The following is a 21545-nucleotide window of genomic DNA, read 5'->3' as shown; positions in this document are numbered from 1 at the left end:
TCTTTCCCTGTCCTTTATGCAAAAGCCTGTGAGTGCTGTTATCTCCAATACAGAAACATCAACGCGCTGAGGCTGTCTGCCATCCTTACTAATTAACACAGCAGGCAAGAAAACACAGCGAGCTAGAAAATGAGAACAGCCAGGAAGATGCCATTACCATGTAATATAGTCTTCTCCTCTCCAGGTTTATCATCTTCTAGTTTTCCTCTCTTCTGCCTCTTAGCTGTTATTTCATCCAACTCCTTCTGCTCTTCCTGGAAAAAATAAAACATGATCACTTAAAAAGTCAGCATTCAGAATCACACAACAAAATCCAGAACTGTACTATTGTTTACTCACTATTAAGAAGACATTTATTTGCTAAACAAGATTAGAAATATTTCTAAGCACCAATAAAGAGAATATAGCTAAAGGCTTGGAAAGCTATGTACACTGAAAAGAACAAATATATTTTTATTCACAGACTAAAGCTAAGCACTGACTGGACAAGAAGGATATCTGTTGGTTGGACGGTTCAGGGTGTGTGCATTTGTGTGTGTGATATTGGGGGTTTTCATTTGCCTTTTTTTTTTTTCAAAAAAGTTTTACTTTCACCTTTATTTTTCTCCCAAGCTGTTTTTTTTTTTTTAATCAGACTCTACACACAGATTGAATTAATTTTATTTCCAAAAAGTGTTCCAAATAATTGAATGCAGAATATCTGGAACATCTTATTTGGATGTATCACCCAAAATGTTTCTAGTTACCCCAAAGCATAGCATGGATCTGCTTGGAAAAGCACTAGCGCAGCTGGATCTCTGTTGAAACCACTGCCATGTACTGACAATTTGTATCCATTTTGTTAAAGCAGGACTTACTTCTGATGGTTTGGCTACTTCTTTTTCATCAACATACTTTGCCCATGGTCCCAGAAAACCATCAATATTAGAAGCATCATTCTCCTTGAATTTCTTCCTCTTTTCAATTTTCCTCTGTCCTGTTTCAAACACTGTTAAACCTGAAGAAGGAAACAATACACTGACTAACTGCTAACACAGAATACATCAGAGGTTACACCATAGTCAGTTTAAAAGAAAAAGCCACCACCACTGCTTCTTTCAATATAAAGAACAACATGGAAAAAGTATTTGAGCAAAATTGGCCAAAGCACTGCTCACTTCTCCAGATATGAACACTGTTAACTATGTGCAGTAACACAGTAACGCTTTAACTGTGTATCCTTGCTTGTTAGACTATTTAACCATGCATGTACCATAAATTTTTAACAGTAAGCCTGTAGACTGTATGAATACATCAATTTTCATGCTTTAAATAGTGTAGTTTTTGAAAGTAAAGTCTTTTTGGCTTCTGATCCTTCAGAAGCCTCTGGTTTGAAAAAAACAGCCCCAAAATGAAAATAAGACAAGTGCCCCAAAACCCCAACCCCAACTGCGTATTCTAATTTAGAAAAAATTAATAGAATTATAGAATGGTTTGGGTTGAAAGTGACCTTTAATGGTCACCTACTCCATCCATCTTGCAATGAGCAGCAACATCTTCAACCAGACCAGGTTGCTCAGAGCCCTGTCCAACCTGAACTTGAATGTTTCGAGGGATGAGGCACCCACTATCTGTCTGGGTAACTTGTTCTAGTATTTCACCAACCACATTGTAAAAAATTTCTTCCTATGACTTAGTCTGAATCTGTCCTCTTTTAGCTTAAAATCATTACCCTTGTCCTATTGCTACAGGCCCTCTTAAAAAGTCTGTTGCTATTGACAGAGTCATCTCCCTCCAACTACTATCATCTTCTTTCATAGAAATACTAGCTTTTCACAAATATTGCACAGAATTTCATGTGTCAAAACCACTATACAATATGAATATGGGATGGAAAAAACTCTGAAGGTAATTATTTTAACATATTTTAAGTTTTTCAAGCTTGTATATACAATTATGTTCAATTTTCAAAAAATGTTTTTCTGCAGCAGCAGTAATATTCATCTAGTACAAAAGAGACAAAAGAAGCTTTACACAAACAAGAGGAAAATAAGCAATGTAAAAAGTTAAGTACTGATCAGAAGGAATCACACATTAATCAAGGTTTTTCTTAAAATGAAGTGCGAAATTCCACTATGAAAAGGGTTTTTTTAAAATGGTTTAATCTTGGTTATTTCCTTCTTTGGAGATATATTCTGAGAAAAAGGACACAGAAATAAAGATCCTTTGTATACCCTTGTGAATAGGATATTTGAAAAAGACATGCAAGGGAAAGCATAACCATGACATTTACACAGGTACAGTTTTCCAATGCAAACGAGTCCCTTTGAGTGTTAAATATCTTGTATCAAAGTATTAATTACAAAGCCCATGCATCTAGTATCAATCCTCCCAGTGGCATGCCACGCTGTTACCATCTGGCAACCTTCCAGTGGCTTTTCTTTTCCAAATAACCCAAAGAGCTTAACTTTGCTAAGCAGAGATAACATCCAGCTCCCAACAGGAGTGCCAGAGGTTGCACACAGAGTGATCAGTTTGCTCCTGAGGAGCAGCTTTGGTGATTAGCTCAACATACAGGTATCCTAATGCAGACACATGACAATGTTAGCTTAGACAGAATTTAAGAGGACCAAAAAGCTGTTTCAAATTGTACTGATAAATTGTATTAATGCAATGGTACATTACAAATCCTATTCTGAAATTTGTCATGACAACCTGAATCATTTGCTACTTCAAGAAAACAAAACACTCCAATATCTCTCTTCCCCCTCTACATTAAAATTGCAACACATGTCTTCTTTATTGTGTTCTTGGACATGGGTCTCACATAATACCTTCCTTTGCTAATACCCATTCCATTTCTTAGGAAAGAAGCAATGAAAACAATTTAAAGATGCAAGTAATTTATACAAGATTCTGAATTAATTACCTTGATTTTTTTCAGCCTCTTCTACAGAACCAATATATTTGGTAGCAGCTTCAGGGTTATCTACAGAGGGATCTAATGCATAACCTGGAACAAGAAGAAAAAAATACTGTTATTTCAAGCTTTTCAGCTTTGTACAACTTTTACTACTCTGTCCCTCTGCAAATTCCTTCCTGTTAACTCTGAACGAGCTGGGGATGACGAAGGATTGAAACTTTGGAATCCCATTAACTTTTCACTTGGCCTGAGAGTAAAGATTACTATGAAGTAGTACCATGAGGCCCTTGAGTACATACTGCTATCAGAATTCTTAAATTTGCACAACACAGAGAAATAAAGAAATGTAATAGGCAACAGTTAACAACATAAGAGACATAAGATACAAAGGGTGGGTAATCACAAGCAGCCGAGTAACAGAATCTGGTGGGAAGGGACTCCAGGATGTCCCTGCTCCGAGCGAGGTCAACGCTGAATTCAGGCCAGTGTGCTGCAATGCAAACAGATTTTGAAATGCCATGGCAACCTCTTCTTGCAGTAACATAGCATAAGGAAAAGACTAGCTCCAAATCTTATGTCAGTGCACCCAATGCTAAATGGATGCTGCTTTAGTGCAGGGCACTGCTCCTTGGTTTGCATAGCCAGTGAGTCACATGGAAAGCAGCTGGGGGCTGCTGCATACACAGAGCCCTCTGGCTTCAGGAGCAGCCCACTGCTCTGCCCACTACTTCTGCTGGGTCAAAGACTGACATCTTCGGCAGTCCTGGGGTGGCAGCAGCTGGGAGGCAGAGGATAGAGATAGGGGAAAAAAATAAATGAAGTTTTCTAGGGCTTTGTGTATATTCTGTCTCCCAGAGCAAAAGTTACTTAATCCTCCTCCTGCCACAACTGGGAAAGCTTCAACTTGAAAGGAGTTGCTTTAACTAATGTGGATGGCACCGGAAGCAGCAGTCATGGACTTGAATTTTTAAAAGAATTAAGTATTCACATATTAATTTCCTGACTACTGCTATTGAGCCTCAATAAAAACAAAACAGAACAACCCCAACCACAACAAAATCTGCTGCATTTAGCCTTATAAATAATTTATAAAATGAACCAGCATTTCATAGCTATTCAGGATATTTACAATTTTAATACACATATCCAACTTTTTTTCTCCATTTCTCCTGAAGTGGATAACATGATCTTATAAGATAGACAAATAAATTCATTTGGTTTCCAAGGAACAGGTGGTGCACTGAACACTTACTGACCACCATGGCTTTTTTCTTTTGGGAAAGACTGCACCCTGGTGGACATAACCCCAATTTTTATTAAATATTAAAGTGACAAAATGTCTCTTGAGGACTCAATGAGAATTCCTCTGTATCAAGGATGGGGAAAAAAAAGAGAAAGAAATATATTAAACCACCAGTAAAACACACATAATGAATTAAATTCTACAGCATGCAATCTAATTCCTGTATTTTTGTTGATTCACAGAGGCAATCATGAGCAGAGGGAGATTATATAGTTTACTCTGGAGACCAATGGCTCATAAATGCACATACAAACACATGCAAGCTGAGAACCTATCAACACCATTCCAACAGTCAAAAGAGATTGTCTCCCCAAACATTTTTCAGAAAAACTACTCCCCTAGAACATGGTCCAGTTAATTTCTTTTTGGATGCTGGGGAAAAAAAGTACTATTGAAATTAGTGGAAGAGCCATTCCAAGAACACAGCAGGTATTCCCAATCCAAGTAGAGCATTCCACCTGCCAACCAGCCCTGCAGTTTCAAACCTGGTAAAATCCAGCTGTGGAACAACACATGTCCAGATGATCCATGAATACAATATAGGGAGAGAAATATACACCAATGTCATCTTCCAAAATATACATTCCCACTATTCCTCTGTTAAACAATAAAATAATTTATTCTAGACTTTTAGTAGGATTTACTTCTATGGATAACCAAACTGAGCCAAAACTGCTATCAGACTTCCCCTAATTTAGCTGCCTGCTTTTACTAAGCCACTATTTCAATGAGTTCCCTTCCAAGCTACAAGGTTTCTGTTAACAGTAGAGAGATATTACTTTGGATTGCTGTCAAAATCAATACAGTGGTTTACTTGTCCTCCAACTGTATTGACACCATCTCTGGGACTCTATTTGCTTGGTACTTGTAAAAGAGGGACAGTATTCCCATGAATAGGGCCCCTGGGCCAAGCACAGCTTCCCGTGGAAGTGGAGACTTATAGTTGAGTTGAATTTGGTCCAGCATCATTCTCATAGAAAAGCTCTGAACAATTTCTACTTTCTAGTGGATATGTGAAAGGGAATATTTTCCTTCTGGCTGGGACTCCTAAACGCAGCTGCAAAAGACAGCTTGCTTTTATCCTACTCAGCTGGTATCCCACATAATGTGCCCTGACTTCTATGTCTCCTTCAGTTTTTGGTAGGAGGCAGATATTTCCCACAACATTTTAGCAATGAAAGATACAATTCCACCTACATCCATAATTTCAGTGCACCTGAAAATGGTTGGTTAAATAATTAGACTTTGATGTGCATTCCAGAAAGACAGCTCATTAAAGCTTGTTTACACCTCACTGTGCAATGCAGCACATAGAGACCCAAAGTAGCTCAGGTATGAGGAAAAATACAGCTGGACTAACCCACACTGCACTGGCATCTCTGCAGAATCAAAGTAATCAGAGAATAAAGTGCCTACAATTGTTAACAGGTAATAAGTGACTGTAGGTGTTGCATGTAACATGAGTAGATTAAAAAAAAATCATAAGTGTTATTTCCAAGGCAGTTATTTTAGGCTCCTAAAATATCAGTGTTAGTGATGACATAATCCTGCTATAACCAAGTTACTGAGTACTCAGAAAGAGCTTTGAGATTCATTAGACTTTAACAGAAGAATATTTCTTATTAAAAAGGACATTATCTTGTGAAGAAGAGATTTAAATATACCAAATTTGGCATGAATGAAGCAGTCCACTATTAGGATGGGCACTGATGCTCAAAGTGCTATGATATGGCTAAAATATTCATGACCAATTTGTGTGCAGCATGTAAAAAATAATCTGTAATTCTTCTTCTGAAAATGTATATGTGTTCATATATTGACTTTTTGATCAGTACTCAAAAGGGAATTTTCAAGAAAAGAGACTCCTTTAGCTGAGAGCACAGATACAGGAGAATAAACATGTGCTGTATGTTAGGACTTCCTAGTCTTTTTTGACATGCTCCAAGGAATACAACATTGAAAAAATAATGCTAGTTAAGCATTTTAAATCATTATGTCTTGTGAAGGAGAATTTTATTTTCTAGAGAGACAGCCTTCGCTTGATAGTTGAAATTAAAATAAGAAGACTGCCTTACATCAATGGAATCAAACTAGGGTAGATCACTTAGGACCGCAGATGCAAAACTGGCTACCAATTAAAAAAGTCAGACTCCCACAGAGCAATTATTAATGGTTTTCCATTAAACTGGGAGAGGACTTTTCACAAGATCATAAAATGAAAATGCTTATTTGGACTATTTTATTCAATGTTTATTACGGACTATGCCATCAGCATAATCCTTTCAGGTAGCTGTAAAGGGCAATAAGGTCTCCCCCTCAGGATTCCTTTTTTTCCAAGCTGAACAGTCTCAGCTCTCTCAGCCACTGCAGATTTTAACCCTAATGTGGAAAACATCTCCAGTGCCTGTGACAACTTCAGTTTTTCTAACTCCTGGAATAAAGGGAACCTTACTGAGATGGGTAGGTCTCATTTAAATTAAAAAGCAGATGGCACTGAAGGTTGAAAGAGTACTTTCTGGTAAAATATCTGGGGTATTTAAAGAACACCTAAAGAAATATTATACTTTAAAAAATACTTAAAGAAAAGTAAGCAATTTACAATGACACACAATCTTTAAAAACCTAAGGAAAAGGTAGCACAGAAATCTGAAATCTCAGGTGACAGGGACAGTAATAATGACAGAATCCTATTTAAACTGAAGGCAGGGAAATGGAAAACCCAAGCACACATGCAAAACACAGAGGCTAAAAGTAATACATTGGAACACCTTGTTTTAAAATAATTAACTAACATAACTGGTAGGACAGTACTGACATAATTGGACATAGAATATATGCTTTACCAGGCAGAAAGAATACAGAAATAAGATGGTCATGCCAGTGGGGAAAAACATGCTCTATGCCATAGAAAGCTTAAAGACAAATCAGATTAACAAGTTAATAGTGCTAATGAGCATTAAATGATCCTGTGGACTGAAATTTCAGGTCTAAGTAGTGGTGAGTACAGTTGCCAGAACTCCCAGAGTGACCATTAAGACAGAAAATGCAGTAACCATGAAATGGTAACAGAGATTAAACAACAGGTGCCAGGGAAAGAAGCACAATAATTATGACATATTTTAGTCATCTCCTTGCAGCAGACTGCACAAATCTCACACCAAGATGTGATGATTTTTACACAATGTACTTGTACTATGAAGCAGTCATGCCAGAGATTCACACCAAAAAAAAGCCAGTTTAGCAGTGCAGGAAACTTGATTTTAAGATATTCTTTCTAAGGACACACATTTTAACAATGACCATAATGGGGTATAAAATGAACATTGTTGACAAAGCAGAGGAAGATATAAAAACATTTATGACAATGATTTTAATCTCAAAATAGGAGGGCTATATTAAGAAAAGATTTTTAAAAGGAACAGAAAGTGAGCACCAAAGGGTAAAGCCTTTTTCAAATGCAGGGGCACATCAAAGGCACCATGCAGGAGAAAAAAAAACTAATGCCTGCTAGCTAGTAAAAGACGACTTTAAAGCAACCAGAGGAAGTGAGCACTGCTGAATAGTAAGTTAGGAGAAACTATTAGAAATAAGAAACTATTCTTCAAAGAGCTGAAGTTGCATCCAGATGTGGAAAATACAAAGACCAAACTCCAGCAGACAAAGTAAACACTATGCTAAGGCAGCCTGCCCCCAAAAGTGAGGGAAATCTTATAAGATATAAAAACTAACCCTTGTCCTTTGTCAAAACTGGCAGGGACAGAAAGTGCACCTGACAAGGTGTAGGCCAGCTGATGAACAAGGACTGAGAAGAGCATCTGTGAGGGTTGTATTAAGTACATGGTGATTATAGTGGACTCCCGTGCCAGAATCTTGCTTTATGGGCAACATGCTGATGAATCTACCTCAATGTGAAATGCCAGGAAACTAGAGAGTCAAATGCATGGTAACAAAACACCAGGATCAGAGGCAGTCACACAAGAGATCTAAAGTCAAATCACAGTGCAGATACTCTCACCTAATATCACCCCAATATGACAGAAAAGGAATGTATCAAATACAATGCTGTCTTTCAAAAGATGTTTCAGAGGAGATATGGAGAACTACAGATCAACCTGCCAGACATTTGTACAGTTAGGGTTCAAGAAGTAGAAACTACAGTAAAGAAAATTAGTATGCACTTGGATGAGCATTATATATTGCAGGAGAACAGACACCATAATTTTCTCTACAGGTAAATCACAATGAGAAAATCTCCAGAATATTTCTGAGGTGACAATCCTGTGAAATAGCAAAGCTGAGTTGATCTTGGATACCTTTACAAAACCAAGTTAGACTGATTACAGGATACCAAAACAACATTTTAAAAACTCACAGGTCTTTACATGGTCAATTGATGAAAAGGTATTAAAACACTGTCAAGAATAAATGGTTGGTTTGCACAGCACAGGAAAGTTGCTGGTGGATTCATGCTCAGGCCCATGACATTCAACATATTGATAAATGATGTGGAAAATGGAGCAAGTAGCTTAGAGCAAGTTACTCACAGAACAAATTCACAGTGAGAATAACACGCAACCGCTGTGCACAGCTTTGCTCTCCATCTTAGGAGTACAGTGGAACTAGAAGAGATACAGAAGAGAGACAAGGACAGCCATAGGCATGAAAAGGCTGCCACTGAAGAACAAGAACATCGATCAGACCTATCCAGGTGGGAAAAAAAAGGAGACAGAGAAGAAGCTATGGCCAAGATCTATAAAATAAGAAATCACACAGAAATGGTGAATAAGAAATGATTGCTCATTTCATTTTCCAGCATGAGACACATGGGATATGAAGCCAAACTAGAAAGCTGTGAAGTTCCACAAGTTCAGAACAGAGATACTTCCTCACATAAGGAGCTGCTAAGCTGCAGAGCTGCCTGAAACAAGTTACTGTACAAAGAAAAATTACATGGGCTCAAGAAGCAGCTGGAAAAGTTTGTCAAAAATGAAAAAACAGAAACCCCCCAACAAGTTGTCTGAAAATTAATAAATATATAAGCATTGCCCTTGGCTTACAGACTGTGTAATGAAAAGAAGAATTCAGATGTATCACTATTTTCTTGCTTCCTTCTGCTCCTCACTAGATACCCATTGCTGGCCACTTGTCTAATGGAATAAAGGGCTGGAAGGATCCTCAGTCAGTGACAGCATGGATGTTCTCAATGATGCTATCCAAGCTCCACAAGAAAAATGTACTTTTAAGAGTAACTATTTACTGCACAACGAGTACATAAGAAAGACTAGTTGCCAAAAAATACTTGGGTTTTGTTTGTGATTAATATACAGGTTTCACAATGAATATGTATGAGCTTTCAGGATTATATATATTATAAAGCTGTCTTTTTTTTTATGAAAGACACTGAGACAGTTGAGCTGTTTTGGATACATGATCTCATTTATTACCTTTGCCCCTCATTTACAGTCACTGCTTATCTATTTGCCAGCCTTTGCAGATTTGTTCGAGACCTCCTGCCTTAGTGCAATGGTGCTAAACAGGAACAGAGACCAGAAGTCTTAAGATCTGCAGCTTTTAAAAGAGAGGTTTACTCCTGTTCTGCTAACAGGTTATGACTCAGTCTTGAAAAAGATTTATGGCTTGGGTTTATGCCTATCAATTTTACTTGCATTTCTATACTTCCTGTTTTCTGAGAAGATATTTATTGCATCCTTCCAAATGGAAAAAGAGAGTACTGAAAGTGTTAATAGATAACTTTCTGACAACTTAAAGGAGTGCTGTTTTTAACAGATCTTCTACTGAGCCAGAATATCATGCTCACTGACTGCATCTCCCAGCTTGAACTTCATCCTCTCAGTGCTGGCTCTTGCTGTTTAAATTGCCTGTATCTCAGCCTTTTCCTAGTTCCATTGTCACTGCATCCAGACCATTATCTGTTGAACATTTCTAGAAAGCTGAATGATAGCTGCACAGTTGCCAGTGTTACAAGGCTTAAAAATACATTTTTACACTCGTGATTAATGCAGCTTTCAAGACAGTTGCTATACAGTGATGACATAACCAATAGAAGTAGTTTTGAGTAGACTTGCTAGCTTTATCTTTCTCCAAATGAAACTTTTCAAATAAAAAACCCCAAATGAAACACTATATGCCAACAGGCACTTTTCCCTAGTATCTATTTTACACACACAAAAATGTTACATTTAATTTCACAGAACAAAATCTAATCTGTCTATTCAGACCTTGAAGAGAGGTTCCTACTTGTATTGTCTGTCAAGCTCTAATATCAAAATTACAGTCTCAAAATTATGCTATGAAACTAGATATCCATTTCTTAATATTGTCAATTTGGTTATAGTCCATATCCTAACAACTCAGTGAAAAGTACCTATTAGCTAAAACTATGTAAGAGAAAAACTCTGTCATTAATATATTTCAATTTTGAACATTTACAAGAAAGCTTCTAATAAAACTCAAGTATAAAGAAAAATTGAGTGTGGGATAGTCTCTGATGTTAGGCATTTTCTTCCCCTGTAATAGCTAGCTACCACAGATGTGTTAGCAACAAAGTCCCAACCTCATGCATCACAGAATGCAGTAAGTGAATTCAGGCATGCATAAAGCCCTAATGAAATTAAGGATACTTGTTGAGGAAGGTGATTTTTGAGGCAAAACAGTTTGCAAGAAGTAGTATTTTGAATGTAAATATGAATAAAGAAAGATGCAAATCTGCTGTGCAAAAAGGTGAGTATTGTGACATTTTAAGTTAACACAGGAAGTATCAGATCTTGCCTAATAAACTGAATTTCAAGTATATAAAGGATACTTCATCTGAACAAGCACTTGCAATCAAACTTAAAACAGAAATGAAAGCTTACAATGAAACACAGGGAAAAAAGTAACCATTGTTATATGTAAACATATGGCAGCTTTGTTCTTTCAAATGTGTGTAAAAGAATGTTTAGAATCCAGTCTATCCATATTTTTCCTATCTGAAAAAAAATTTTTTTTTCTAACAATTCATAAAGTCTGTTTGAACCTCAAGCTTCCCCAAGACTCAAATGTTTTATTTTTCAAGTGCCACTACTTACAAGGGAAAATGTTATCCAAGATAAGAAAGCAGTTACTACACTGACCACCAAGACAGTTCTTTGGGTCTGTCTTTGCCAAGACTGTTTTAGTAATGCATTCCCATCCTCTGCAAACCTGGTTCATTCAGTTTGGATCAAGATGCAACCACTGAAGAATCTGACAACTCAGTAAGGCTTCCTTATGGTTTAGAAGGAGTCAGAATCACATGAAGGAATCTATTTGCATAACAGATTTACAGTTAGTCATATGAGAAGTGTGAAATTTTGATTTGTGTTTTCTACACTTGATGCAACTAATGGAAGGATTAATTAAGAGGGGCTTGCTAGGAAATCATACACTGGATTACAGTTCAAAACGGAATTACAAAAGAAATTTTCCCAAATAAATACTATGATCTCTATTCATATGGATTCTCATTCAAAAGTCTTTTCCCATTTTATTAATTCTGATAAAAAGCAGTTTACAGAAATTACAGTCCTATTAATTGTTCTATCGAGACAATGATTTGTCCAACCTGAGTATGATAAAGATAGAGGTGAATTCCACTGTTAAGGACTTACCATAGGTTGCAAATGTTCTTCTTTGTTGTTCAAACATGAAATCATTGATGTGAGCTGGTTCTGCATATCCAGAAAGCATGTTTCTAGGTGCAGCCATTTGCTGAGTCCTAAATGGGTTTTCTGGTCCAAACTTCATCAAAAATTATAAAACAAGGTGGAGCAGAATTAGTGGTTTGTTATTTTTGTATATTTACTTTTTCAGGAAAAAAACCCACAGAAAAAAGAGACCTGTCTTTCAAAACTGGTAAGGCAAAAATCACTTCAACTTTAAATTTCTTACTGAATAAGCTTCTTCATCTGTTATTTTACACACTAATCACACAGCTGTTCTGAACAGTTGATTTCAGGATTGAACTTTCTAGCACAGAGCTTTCTGCACAGAGCTCAGGTTGATACGAGCTACTTGACTTGTTGATACTTGACAGAACCAACAGAGACCCTCACTCACTATGGGACCAGTACAAGCATTCAGAAGACAAAACCCAAGGCTGTCCCACAGTAGGTCTCCGTAACTAAAACATTTACAGCAGCACTGAAGCAAGTTAAAAACAGTACTTTTGTTCACACACACCACGGCTTTGATATGTTGCAAACGCGCTTATGAAAAGGCCAATTTATGTGGTTCCTCAAAAGGTTTTCTAAACATAAAGCATAAGTGATGTAGAAATTTGAGGCTGATGCAGTCTTTGTCTACCTAGAAGGCTAACCCTTCGTTGAAGAGAAGAAAAACTGTACAAAGAAGTTAAATATGGAGAAAAGTTAAATGTCTGAACAGCTATTTTTATCTTTCAGATAGCCTGTCAGTAATAACAAAATGGAAAGTGGTTCACATGGCACCAGGCAGTCTAAATTCAGTCTTAAATGGTTTTTCACCATATAAATTTAGCATAGCTCAAGTTACTAAAATTCTTAATATTGATGTGAATAATTAAACTGAAAGTACTTTGATTTTAATGTTAAATCCTCCTCTTAAAAGTCTTATATCTGCAAGTCTTACAAATGTTAACTTCGCCCTAATGAGCACAATGAATAAATAGCAAAAATGTGAAAAGAGTAAAGGACCACTTCAATGCAGTTCATGTTTAACTCAATATCTTTATAATGCTATTTTCCCAGCTTAATTTTTAATTTTCATAGCCATAATTCGATAAACATTTTAAGACTCTTCTTAAAAGAGCTTTATGCAGAATATTAAAATTCAAGCACTAAAAATACTAACACACTTGTGTAGAATCTATTTTTTAGTTTGCCCAATCTATATTCCAAAATGCAGCAAGCATCCAAGGAAGTTGTCTTATAGGAAAGTCACACAAAATTTATACAACCTCTTTCCTTTAAGCCAAAGGCATTTCTGCTTTAAAAACGAACATTGTTTCTTACCTCGGGTGCAAACATGGTTTCATAAGTGGGATTGTATTGAACTTCCTTGATAGCAGGATCAAGGTGGACTCCTGTTTCCACATCTTCCTGAAATACAACGGGCATATTAATAACCCACTTTTCACACACAGACATTTAAATATATGACATTACCTTCTCTCAGTTCAAATCAGGGCTGTAGTACAAGTTGACACTTCCAGCATTATGAAAGAGTACTTTGGCCAAAGTTTCTATTTTACAAAAATAATGATTGCAAAACCAGTGTCAGGTGGTCACTGAGAAACTTGTCTAAAACATTTGAAGATTTTTGCATGTGAAAAATTACTTCTTTTTATTTAAAGATTTCATGCGCACATTTTAAAAACAGCAGCAAGATTGAAGAAAAGATTTTTTAGGATGTTTGAAAACCAGACTTGTAAAGAAGAAACAATTAAAATGGTCACGAATTTAATATAAAGGTATGAAAGCTAGAAATCTACAAAAGGTAGAAGGCAGAAATCACAAGTAACTATCCTGAAAGTTGCAAAGAAAAAAATTACATATCAACATTACATACAAACATTAATTATAACAATGACTTTCACAGAATCCAATAATCCCTTATTTCCAAAAGGTACGTTTTTATACTGAAAGGTGTAAATGTAATTCAGCTTTAGTACTTAAACACATTCGTAAGTCTGTTGCAACAAAAATTTAACTTGATAGAGGAAGGGACGAAAAAGAAGGATTAACCAAAAGAATAACTTCAAGCCGCTCACAGGGAAAAATTCAGAAGGGCACATGCAGCTGAAATAGAAGACAGAGAAGAAAGAAAATGGCTGACAAGGTAGCAGTGCCCAAAAAGACCTGGTTTCAGAGCTTTATGAAGGCTCTTTCACATCATCAGAACCCCTTCCCTCATCAAGACCTCAGTTAATGAAGGAGAATGTTATTTTGCAGAATTATTACTGCCATTGCTTCTTGTATCTTTATTCTAGACAAGCAGCAATTGAAAAGGACTCAGAATGTGCTAGTATACTGACAAAATCCCTAGTAATCATACTGAAAAAGCTATCTTTGCATCATTGCTTAGTCAGTGCTTACCTACAACAGGATCCCAAAGCATTTGTGACTTACAAAAGAAAGTGGCACAACAGAGAACCGGATTTTAGCAGTTGCCTCATTAACAGAAAATTATCTCAAATAAACTCAATCTTGTTTTATATTATAGTATCTCGAAAGAACTAAATGGCACATTCTTAACTTGTTTAATATTGTTAGCTATTCTCTGACATAAGAGAATAGCTAGCAAAACCAGAAGAAGCTTTTTCTCTCCCCAATTCAACAGCAGGTTAATTACAAATTTGCTCATGCATACAAGATTTAAAAGACTTTAAAACCCGATTTTCTAGAACACAGAAAAGAAAAACAGTACCTAAAGATCTTTGGCTTGTTACCTGATTATATTTGATTAAAACTGCTCAGCAAAGGAAAATAAAAGAATGTCCAAAAAACCTCCAAACAAACCAAAAACATTACATCACAAATGCCACTAATTGTTTTTCTACTAAGGCCACTGTCTTAGTAGAATTGTTAAGTCCAACCATAAGGCTTTACTCTCACCATGTTATCAATTATTTTAACAGGCAGGTCCAGGCATTGCAACGATCTTGTCTGAACCCTCAGCACTACCAGTTCTTGGCCTGACCTCATTTTTGTCATCACACCACCCTTCCAATTCACTGGGCTTGGATGTCAACAACTACTGGTACATTCACAGCCCCAATTTCATACACCATGAACTTGCCAGCAAACAGCACAGCAGGCCTAATCCTGTCATTCAGCAAAAAACCCACATGTCCCCAGTTAGAACAGGAGCATACCAAAACCACTTCCTAACCTGTGTTACATAAAAAATTACACTTCCTTTCACTGCTCCACGTCATGAGGATATTTTTCACAGATGGCTTTTTCAAGTCACATCATACAGCTTACTCTTCCAGCTACACCTAACATCTTGTCCACAAAACTCAACATTTGAGAAAATAAAAATTAATATAATATAATTGATAATAAGGCAAATTTTATCTGATCAGTGGTTAGTGACATTTAAACAGTGATTAGCTTGCTTGAAATTAGGACAGGTTTTTTTTCCTGCTCTTTAATCTGAAAAAGAAAAAAAAATTCCAGATTTGCAAAAATGCCAAGAATTTTTCAGTTCTGCTATTTTTCCTCCTCTTTTCTTCCTGTGAAGTTCTATTATATGCTGCTTGGTAATTGAGAAAAGAAACAGATTGTGCCATAAAAGCTGATCCTCTGCTGGAGGATTACAGCAATTCTGGTTCTACTTCGCTGCTGGTGGAACAGTGCTGAGTCACTTGAAAGCCACACAATATGTTCACTCCTAGACCACCACAGGCACATTCTTTCTGTGTGAAAACCACCGAGCCTTGAAATTGAAGCACATGTTATATTTATAAGAGCTACGCTCCTCAAGACCTCCAGTCTTATTCACGTTTTCATATATTAGGGCATCAAATGACAATCTCATAACGTGCTGCTGAAGCGCATAATGGTTATCTTCTCATTACGTCATTTGGCTTTCAACTGTGCAATAACTTGAATGTGGTCCAACTACCCACTCTATTTTCTCAGTATTTTTTAAAAATGAAATCTTGATAGGAATATAAAGTATTGACACAACATGTTGCCAAATGTTAGTCCATGGCAAGAGTTCAAATTGCAGCAGACAAATTATCCTTTGGTCAACATCTGGTAAGTGCCATTTTGTACAGCATTAGGAGACTCTAGTAGGTAGCAGAAACATTAAAAATATTAACCTAGCCCATCACTGACTTCACCAATTGCCAAGCTATCTGCATTGGTGTATTTTGGTTGTGACTTTTATTTTTTTCTTTTCCAGATGAGAGGAAAGAACTCATTGGCAACCTCTGCACAACCACACAGGTGAAGATCTCCAGGTATAACTGCATGCATTGCCAGAAGACCATTCCAGCAGAACTCATCTTCCTAGGATCCAGAAAGCAAGAAAAGGTGATACAAGTCTCACAACACTGTCCCTTTATGGTGGCAACAGCCTTAACTGCATGCATTCCAGACGCATTTGCCACAGCTCCAGCTGACAGGGAAGGGATCACAGGAGCAGCAGTCTGGCAGAGCTGTGCCTGAGATAAGGTAATCTAAGAGATCACCTCTCTGCTGTGCTGTAGCTTTTCCTTCGGTCACAGGAATGATTTATCTAAAAGCCTAAGGTGAGCAATCCATCATGTATCTTATGTGCCAAGTGTGACACAAGTGACTCTGTGGGATGGGAGATAGTTAAGCTGAAAGAGGAGGGCATCTGTGATTCCAGTGAAGGGCTAAGTATTACCCTAGATCACTTCCACTCTCAAAGGCACAGGAACCATAAAAAGGGGGGGCCAAAAAGCTCTCAAACAGATACAGTGTTCCTTTGGGGAAAGTGAAAAGTTCAGCTGTATGACTGGCAGAAAAGCAGCTGGTGCTTGCTGCAACTCAGAAATTGTATTAATATGGGCTTTATGCCATGCTGTAACATCATCAAAGGGCTGTAAACCCCACAGAACCTGGAACTGCAGAATTAAGGTTTTAGGCAGTTATGTTTTACTGAATATGGGTATCTTGAAAAACATACTAGAAGCTACAAACTTAGCTCTATGTGTCACCTCTCTGCTTTTCTCAGCACTTGTAACAAGTACCCAACTGAAATACAGTGGCTACATTGGGCACCGCATGACAAGTAAGACACATGCTACTGAAAAGTGTTCAAAAGAAAAAAAAAAAACATGATTGAAGGCTGAAGAAAATACAACCTGAATAGAAAAATGGAGCAACCCAATCCATATTATACAAGTTTGTAGAAATAAGGACAATCAAAAACTGAAAATGCTCACTCCACAGATCCACTGAAGTTTGGTAGACAGGTTGAATGAATGTCTGCCCACAGAGATGCAAGAATCATTGCTGATACAAGGCAAAAAGCAGCAATTATGTCATTTCACCAAACTACTTACTGTGTTGGTATGTTGTTTTGCGGTTTTTTTTAATAGATGTGATGTCTACTAACTTGCAATATCAGGTTGCTTTACAGTTCAGAGATGATTTGATGAGGTAAAAAAATTCTTTTGATAGTTAAATGCAGTCCTTTTGCACCTTCTGCTTAACAAAACACAATCACACTATTATGGGGGAATGGCACACAGGGCTGTACTCTTGAGTATTAGCATTTCCTAAGGAATATATCTTGAGACAGGAAGAAGCTTTTGATGCTAAGTGTAGACAAGGGGATGCTTCATTACAACTCCCCAGAGATCACCAAATGTCTGGTTCCTTTCAAGGCATGCTCCTTCAATCCTACCATAAAGCTTGGCCACTTTAAAGCATAAGAAAGAGGACAAGAAATAGAAGGGATTTTAGACTACAAGTACAGTAGATCAGATTAACTTTCCTCCTTAACAGGTTCCTTAAACATGCCACAATCCTCTTTTTATTAAAAAAACACCTCCTACCCAAATGCCATAAAACAATAGCGCTACTTTTTATGAAAATCGCTTAATTTATAGCATAAAAAATAGTTCACTAATAAAAAATTATGTTAAAAAAGCTTGCTGGAAGTTTCTTTATGTGCACACAAGACAAAAATATTTCTTAAATTAAACAGCAGCAAAATCCCTGTAACAGGCAACAAAGCAAAGCCTTCAATAAAAAGACCAAGGTGCACCTTGGATGGTAACTCTGTTCCTTAGAAATAATATAATGTGGCTTATATTTTCCAGCTTCATCTCATGCAAGCAGAGAGTTTTGGTGTCTGTATGTTGGGGGTTTTTATTTTTTTTTCTGGACATTTCAGATAATAAACTTACAGCATTCCATTTCCCCAGGTATAGTCATTACTAGTTAGTCAAATAGCTGAAAAAGGGCAGGCTGCTTTGCATAACATTTAATTTGTTTTAATTATCGATCACATTAAAATGTGATAAATTAAGCCCACATCCCATGAGCCTGAGACTTAAGCAGTTTGTCACTTATCAATTCTTGCCTAAACCACTTGGGCTGTCAAATGCACATTATCTCATGCTAAAGATTTACAAATTTATTACCAAGAGATAAATAGCATTTGCAGAGAAGCTCCAACATTAACACATGGCTGTTATCAGCTTTTATTCTTTCTACCCATTCATGCACTCCTAATAGCAAATGACTGCCTCACTAACTTCAACAGAATAAAAATAAACCAGCAAGAAAAGCATATGCTAAATGGTTTTGTTGAACTAGGCTAGATTACCAGGATCTTGCAGGATGACAAGTTCTCAACATCTACTCTCTACAAGATATTTTGTGTCCAAGAAAGCTGGAAAACCCACCATGTCAAACAAGACAAACATTCCTAACAATAACACTTCCCAAGCCTACTAAGGTTCAATCACTGCTACAGAATTGTCACATGCTACTTTGTATCTTTCTTCTCTCTATTGCTGGCAGGATTAGGTTTTAGAAAACATTAAGAAGAGTGACTGAAGTCTATTTCCTCCCCTTATGTAAAACATCTCTGGAAACCTGCATAGTGCCAAAAGTAAACTAGGTTCAAAGGAAACTGACATTTCCGATCCCTTCTCGCATCAAAGGCAACACAGATCCTCCAGCTCCTGCACTGGGCTGGGCCAGCCTTGTCATTTTAACCCAGTTAAGTGTCCTCTCCTCAAGACCACTGAAGGGCATGCTGTAGAGAAGTATCATAAAATCTGCTCCAATCTGAGCCTTACCCTGGACAGAGATCAAACAATAATTGTTCTCCCAAAAGCAAAGCTTATAGACGCAATGGTTCCTGTGATGCGATTTCTTCACAGAAAGTGCAATTTCCTGCATTTCCTTCTACGTTTATAATTCAAAAGTGAAGATAGAACTGTCAGCAGTGTTAGGCTGATTTTTTCATAGAAGTAGAAACTGTAGGAAAACTAACTGTAATTGGGTTTGACAACTGCCTGGTTGTTGGCAACTGGGCTCCCTTCCCCTTCTTGAACAGCCTCTATTTACAACACTATCATGCTTACCTACTGCTTGATGATGTATTTGGAGAAAGAAAATATCTTGATTAACCTGTCTACTGTTCCCACAAAAGAAAACATCTGCCTTATGGAAACTTGACATCTAGGGGAGCGTAAAAGCAGAGCAAGGGTGTATGACGATACTTCTGCACTCTCCCAACAGCCAAATACTTTCAGGTCTTGGTGAGACTTGATGAAATCTGTGTATTTATTGACACCTCATCCCTCAATGGATCTCCTCCAAGTACTTGTCCAGACTCTCCTTGTAACAAAATTCTTCGACACACTGTACTTTTTGGCATGAAAATAAGTCCTATTGTGCATTGCGTGAAGAGCTGCATCCTTTTATTTGCTTTGAACCTAACTCCTACTAGGTAGCTTATGGCTGCTGTAATGGAAGAGACAAGTGAGTATTTAACCCCCTTTCTATGCCATTTAATGATTTTGTAGGTGTCTATCATATTTTACACCTCAGCTGTCTGTTTTGGCCTTTTCACTACCACCTCATACAGGAGCAGAACCCTTCCTCAGCCCAGCTATCCTTCTCTAAATGTCCTGCAGTTACTACCTATCTTCTTCTGCATGAAGGGACCAGAAACACAAACTTCCATCCTTTGCTGTCTTTCTTCAAGTGATTTTAGTCGTGCTAAAACCAGTAACAGAAACATGCAACTTTCATCCAGTGGGCTTTCCTGCTTAGAATGAGAATAGAAGTGTTACTGGATTGGAGTCACCAGTAATTATAGCTGTTACCTATTATGAGCAATTTAACATCAAGATCAGCAATAGGCCTATTTCAAGAAGCAGACTGTCAGAAGAGGGTGTAACAAAAGCCAGCCCCTCAAACTTTTAAAACACAGTTGCCAACCATTAGCACAGCTTTCAATTACAGAATAATTATTTTCATAGAAATGTGACTTTACATAACTATAATGTACTTTGAAACAAGGACTCAGCAGATTTTGACTAAAAATTAAATACACGTAGGACTAACATCTTAGGGCTTTATTTGAAAGGTACACTTCAGTAGCCCAAATGATGTCAGCTCAATGTGCTAACAATGACACCTGCTCTTACAGAGAGTGAGGACCTGTTCCTGTTTAAAGCACACATAAATCTTTGGCCAGTTAACAGGCCAAAATTCTGAACCAGAACCAGCTAAAACAGAACACAGAACACCAACCATTTCAGGTTCACACTCTCAACTGCCAAAAATGCAAGATGTGTTTGCCAGTCCCTGTAGCTGCCAGTCCCTGAGCAACTACATAAACCTTTGTGCTGGCAAGGCAAAGGGAAAACCTGTTGCTATGGGCTTAAGGGTGGTGGAAAGCCCATCCAGTGCTATTTGCCACTTATCACTAACACTCAGGAAATATTACCGATGTTAATCAGGATTTCTTTTCAAATGTGCACAAGACAGCCTGCTGGATGCTGCAACTTGAGAAGCCAGATTTCCAAGCCTCTAAGAGATAAACAAATGTAGTCACTATACACAACACAACATCTACACAAAAATATGATCAATTGTGATATGAATTAACTAACGACAACAAAGCGAAAGAGCCCATCCATCTCTTGGTCACTAGGCAAGAAACTTTTCCACGCATGTGGCAGCAAGACAGTAACAATGACAGTTACCACGGCAAGATGCCTGCTTTTGATTAGAAATTTGTTGCCTGTACAAAAAAAATCCCAAAGCTAAACCAGCAACCTCACCCTTCCCTTTCTGGTATCACAAAAGTGAGTCAATGTGATACTGAACTTGGAAAAGAAAGGTTTCCCCAACAATAATGGTACAGGAACACCAACGAGCTTTCAGGCTGCCCTTTAGAAGAGGATTCAGTTGCAGCCACCCTATCAAGTATCGACTTCACCCCAACACCCGAGAAAACCACACAGGAAAACATTTTACACAGGGAACAGCAAGCAGGTATCTAAAGAATTGGAATCAAGGCACGCTCTGAGACGGAGCTAACACGCTTTAATAAACTTTACCCCTGCGGCTGGAATCCCCGGGAGCTCCCCGACACAAGCCCTTCCCTCCACAGCTCCGACCCCCACACCTCCAGGCAAGGCAGGGCAGGGGAGGGCAGGGCAGGACCAGGCGGCCGTAACGCATCCCTAGCGGCACCGCGCCCCTTCCGCCCCGCTTCCCCAGCCCGGGGCTGCTCCAGGCCTGCCCCCAGCGCTGTCCCAGGGCCGGCGGGCGGACACACCGCCGGGCAGGCGGGCGGCCCGGGCCCTGGAGG

The 21545-nt window shown here is 37.9% G+C and overlaps 1 protein-coding gene across 1 annotated transcript in view; it reads right to left on the bottom strand.

The window, feature by feature from the left end:
- The window catches only part of CDC40 (cell division cycle 40), a 37931-nt gene that overhangs the window by 14486 nt on the left and 1900 nt on the right, over positions 1 to 21545 (bottom strand). Inside the window, exons 3-8 of the mRNA XM_005418499.2 lie at positions 21292 to 21417; positions 13235 to 13321; positions 11855 to 11984; positions 2909 to 2992; positions 858 to 997; positions 158 to 254 (exon numbers count right to left, since the gene is read on the bottom strand). Coding sequence (XP_005418556.2) covers positions 158 to 254; positions 858 to 997; positions 2909 to 2992; positions 11855 to 11984; positions 13235 to 13321; positions 21292 to 21417 — 664 coding nt within the window. The remainder of the gene's footprint in view (positions 1 to 157; positions 255 to 857; positions 998 to 2908; positions 2993 to 11854; positions 11985 to 13234; positions 13322 to 21291; positions 21418 to 21545) is intronic.

Source organism: Geospiza fortis, unplaced genomic scaffold (genome assembly GCF_000277835.1).
Source record: "Geospiza fortis unplaced genomic scaffold, GeoFor_1.0 scaffold98, whole genome shotgun sequence".
NCBI lineage: Eukaryota > Metazoa > Chordata > Aves > Passeriformes > Thraupidae > Geospiza > Geospiza fortis.
The sequence above is the reverse complement of the archived record's forward strand: the minus strand, read 5'-3'. Positions and strand labels throughout refer to the sequence as shown.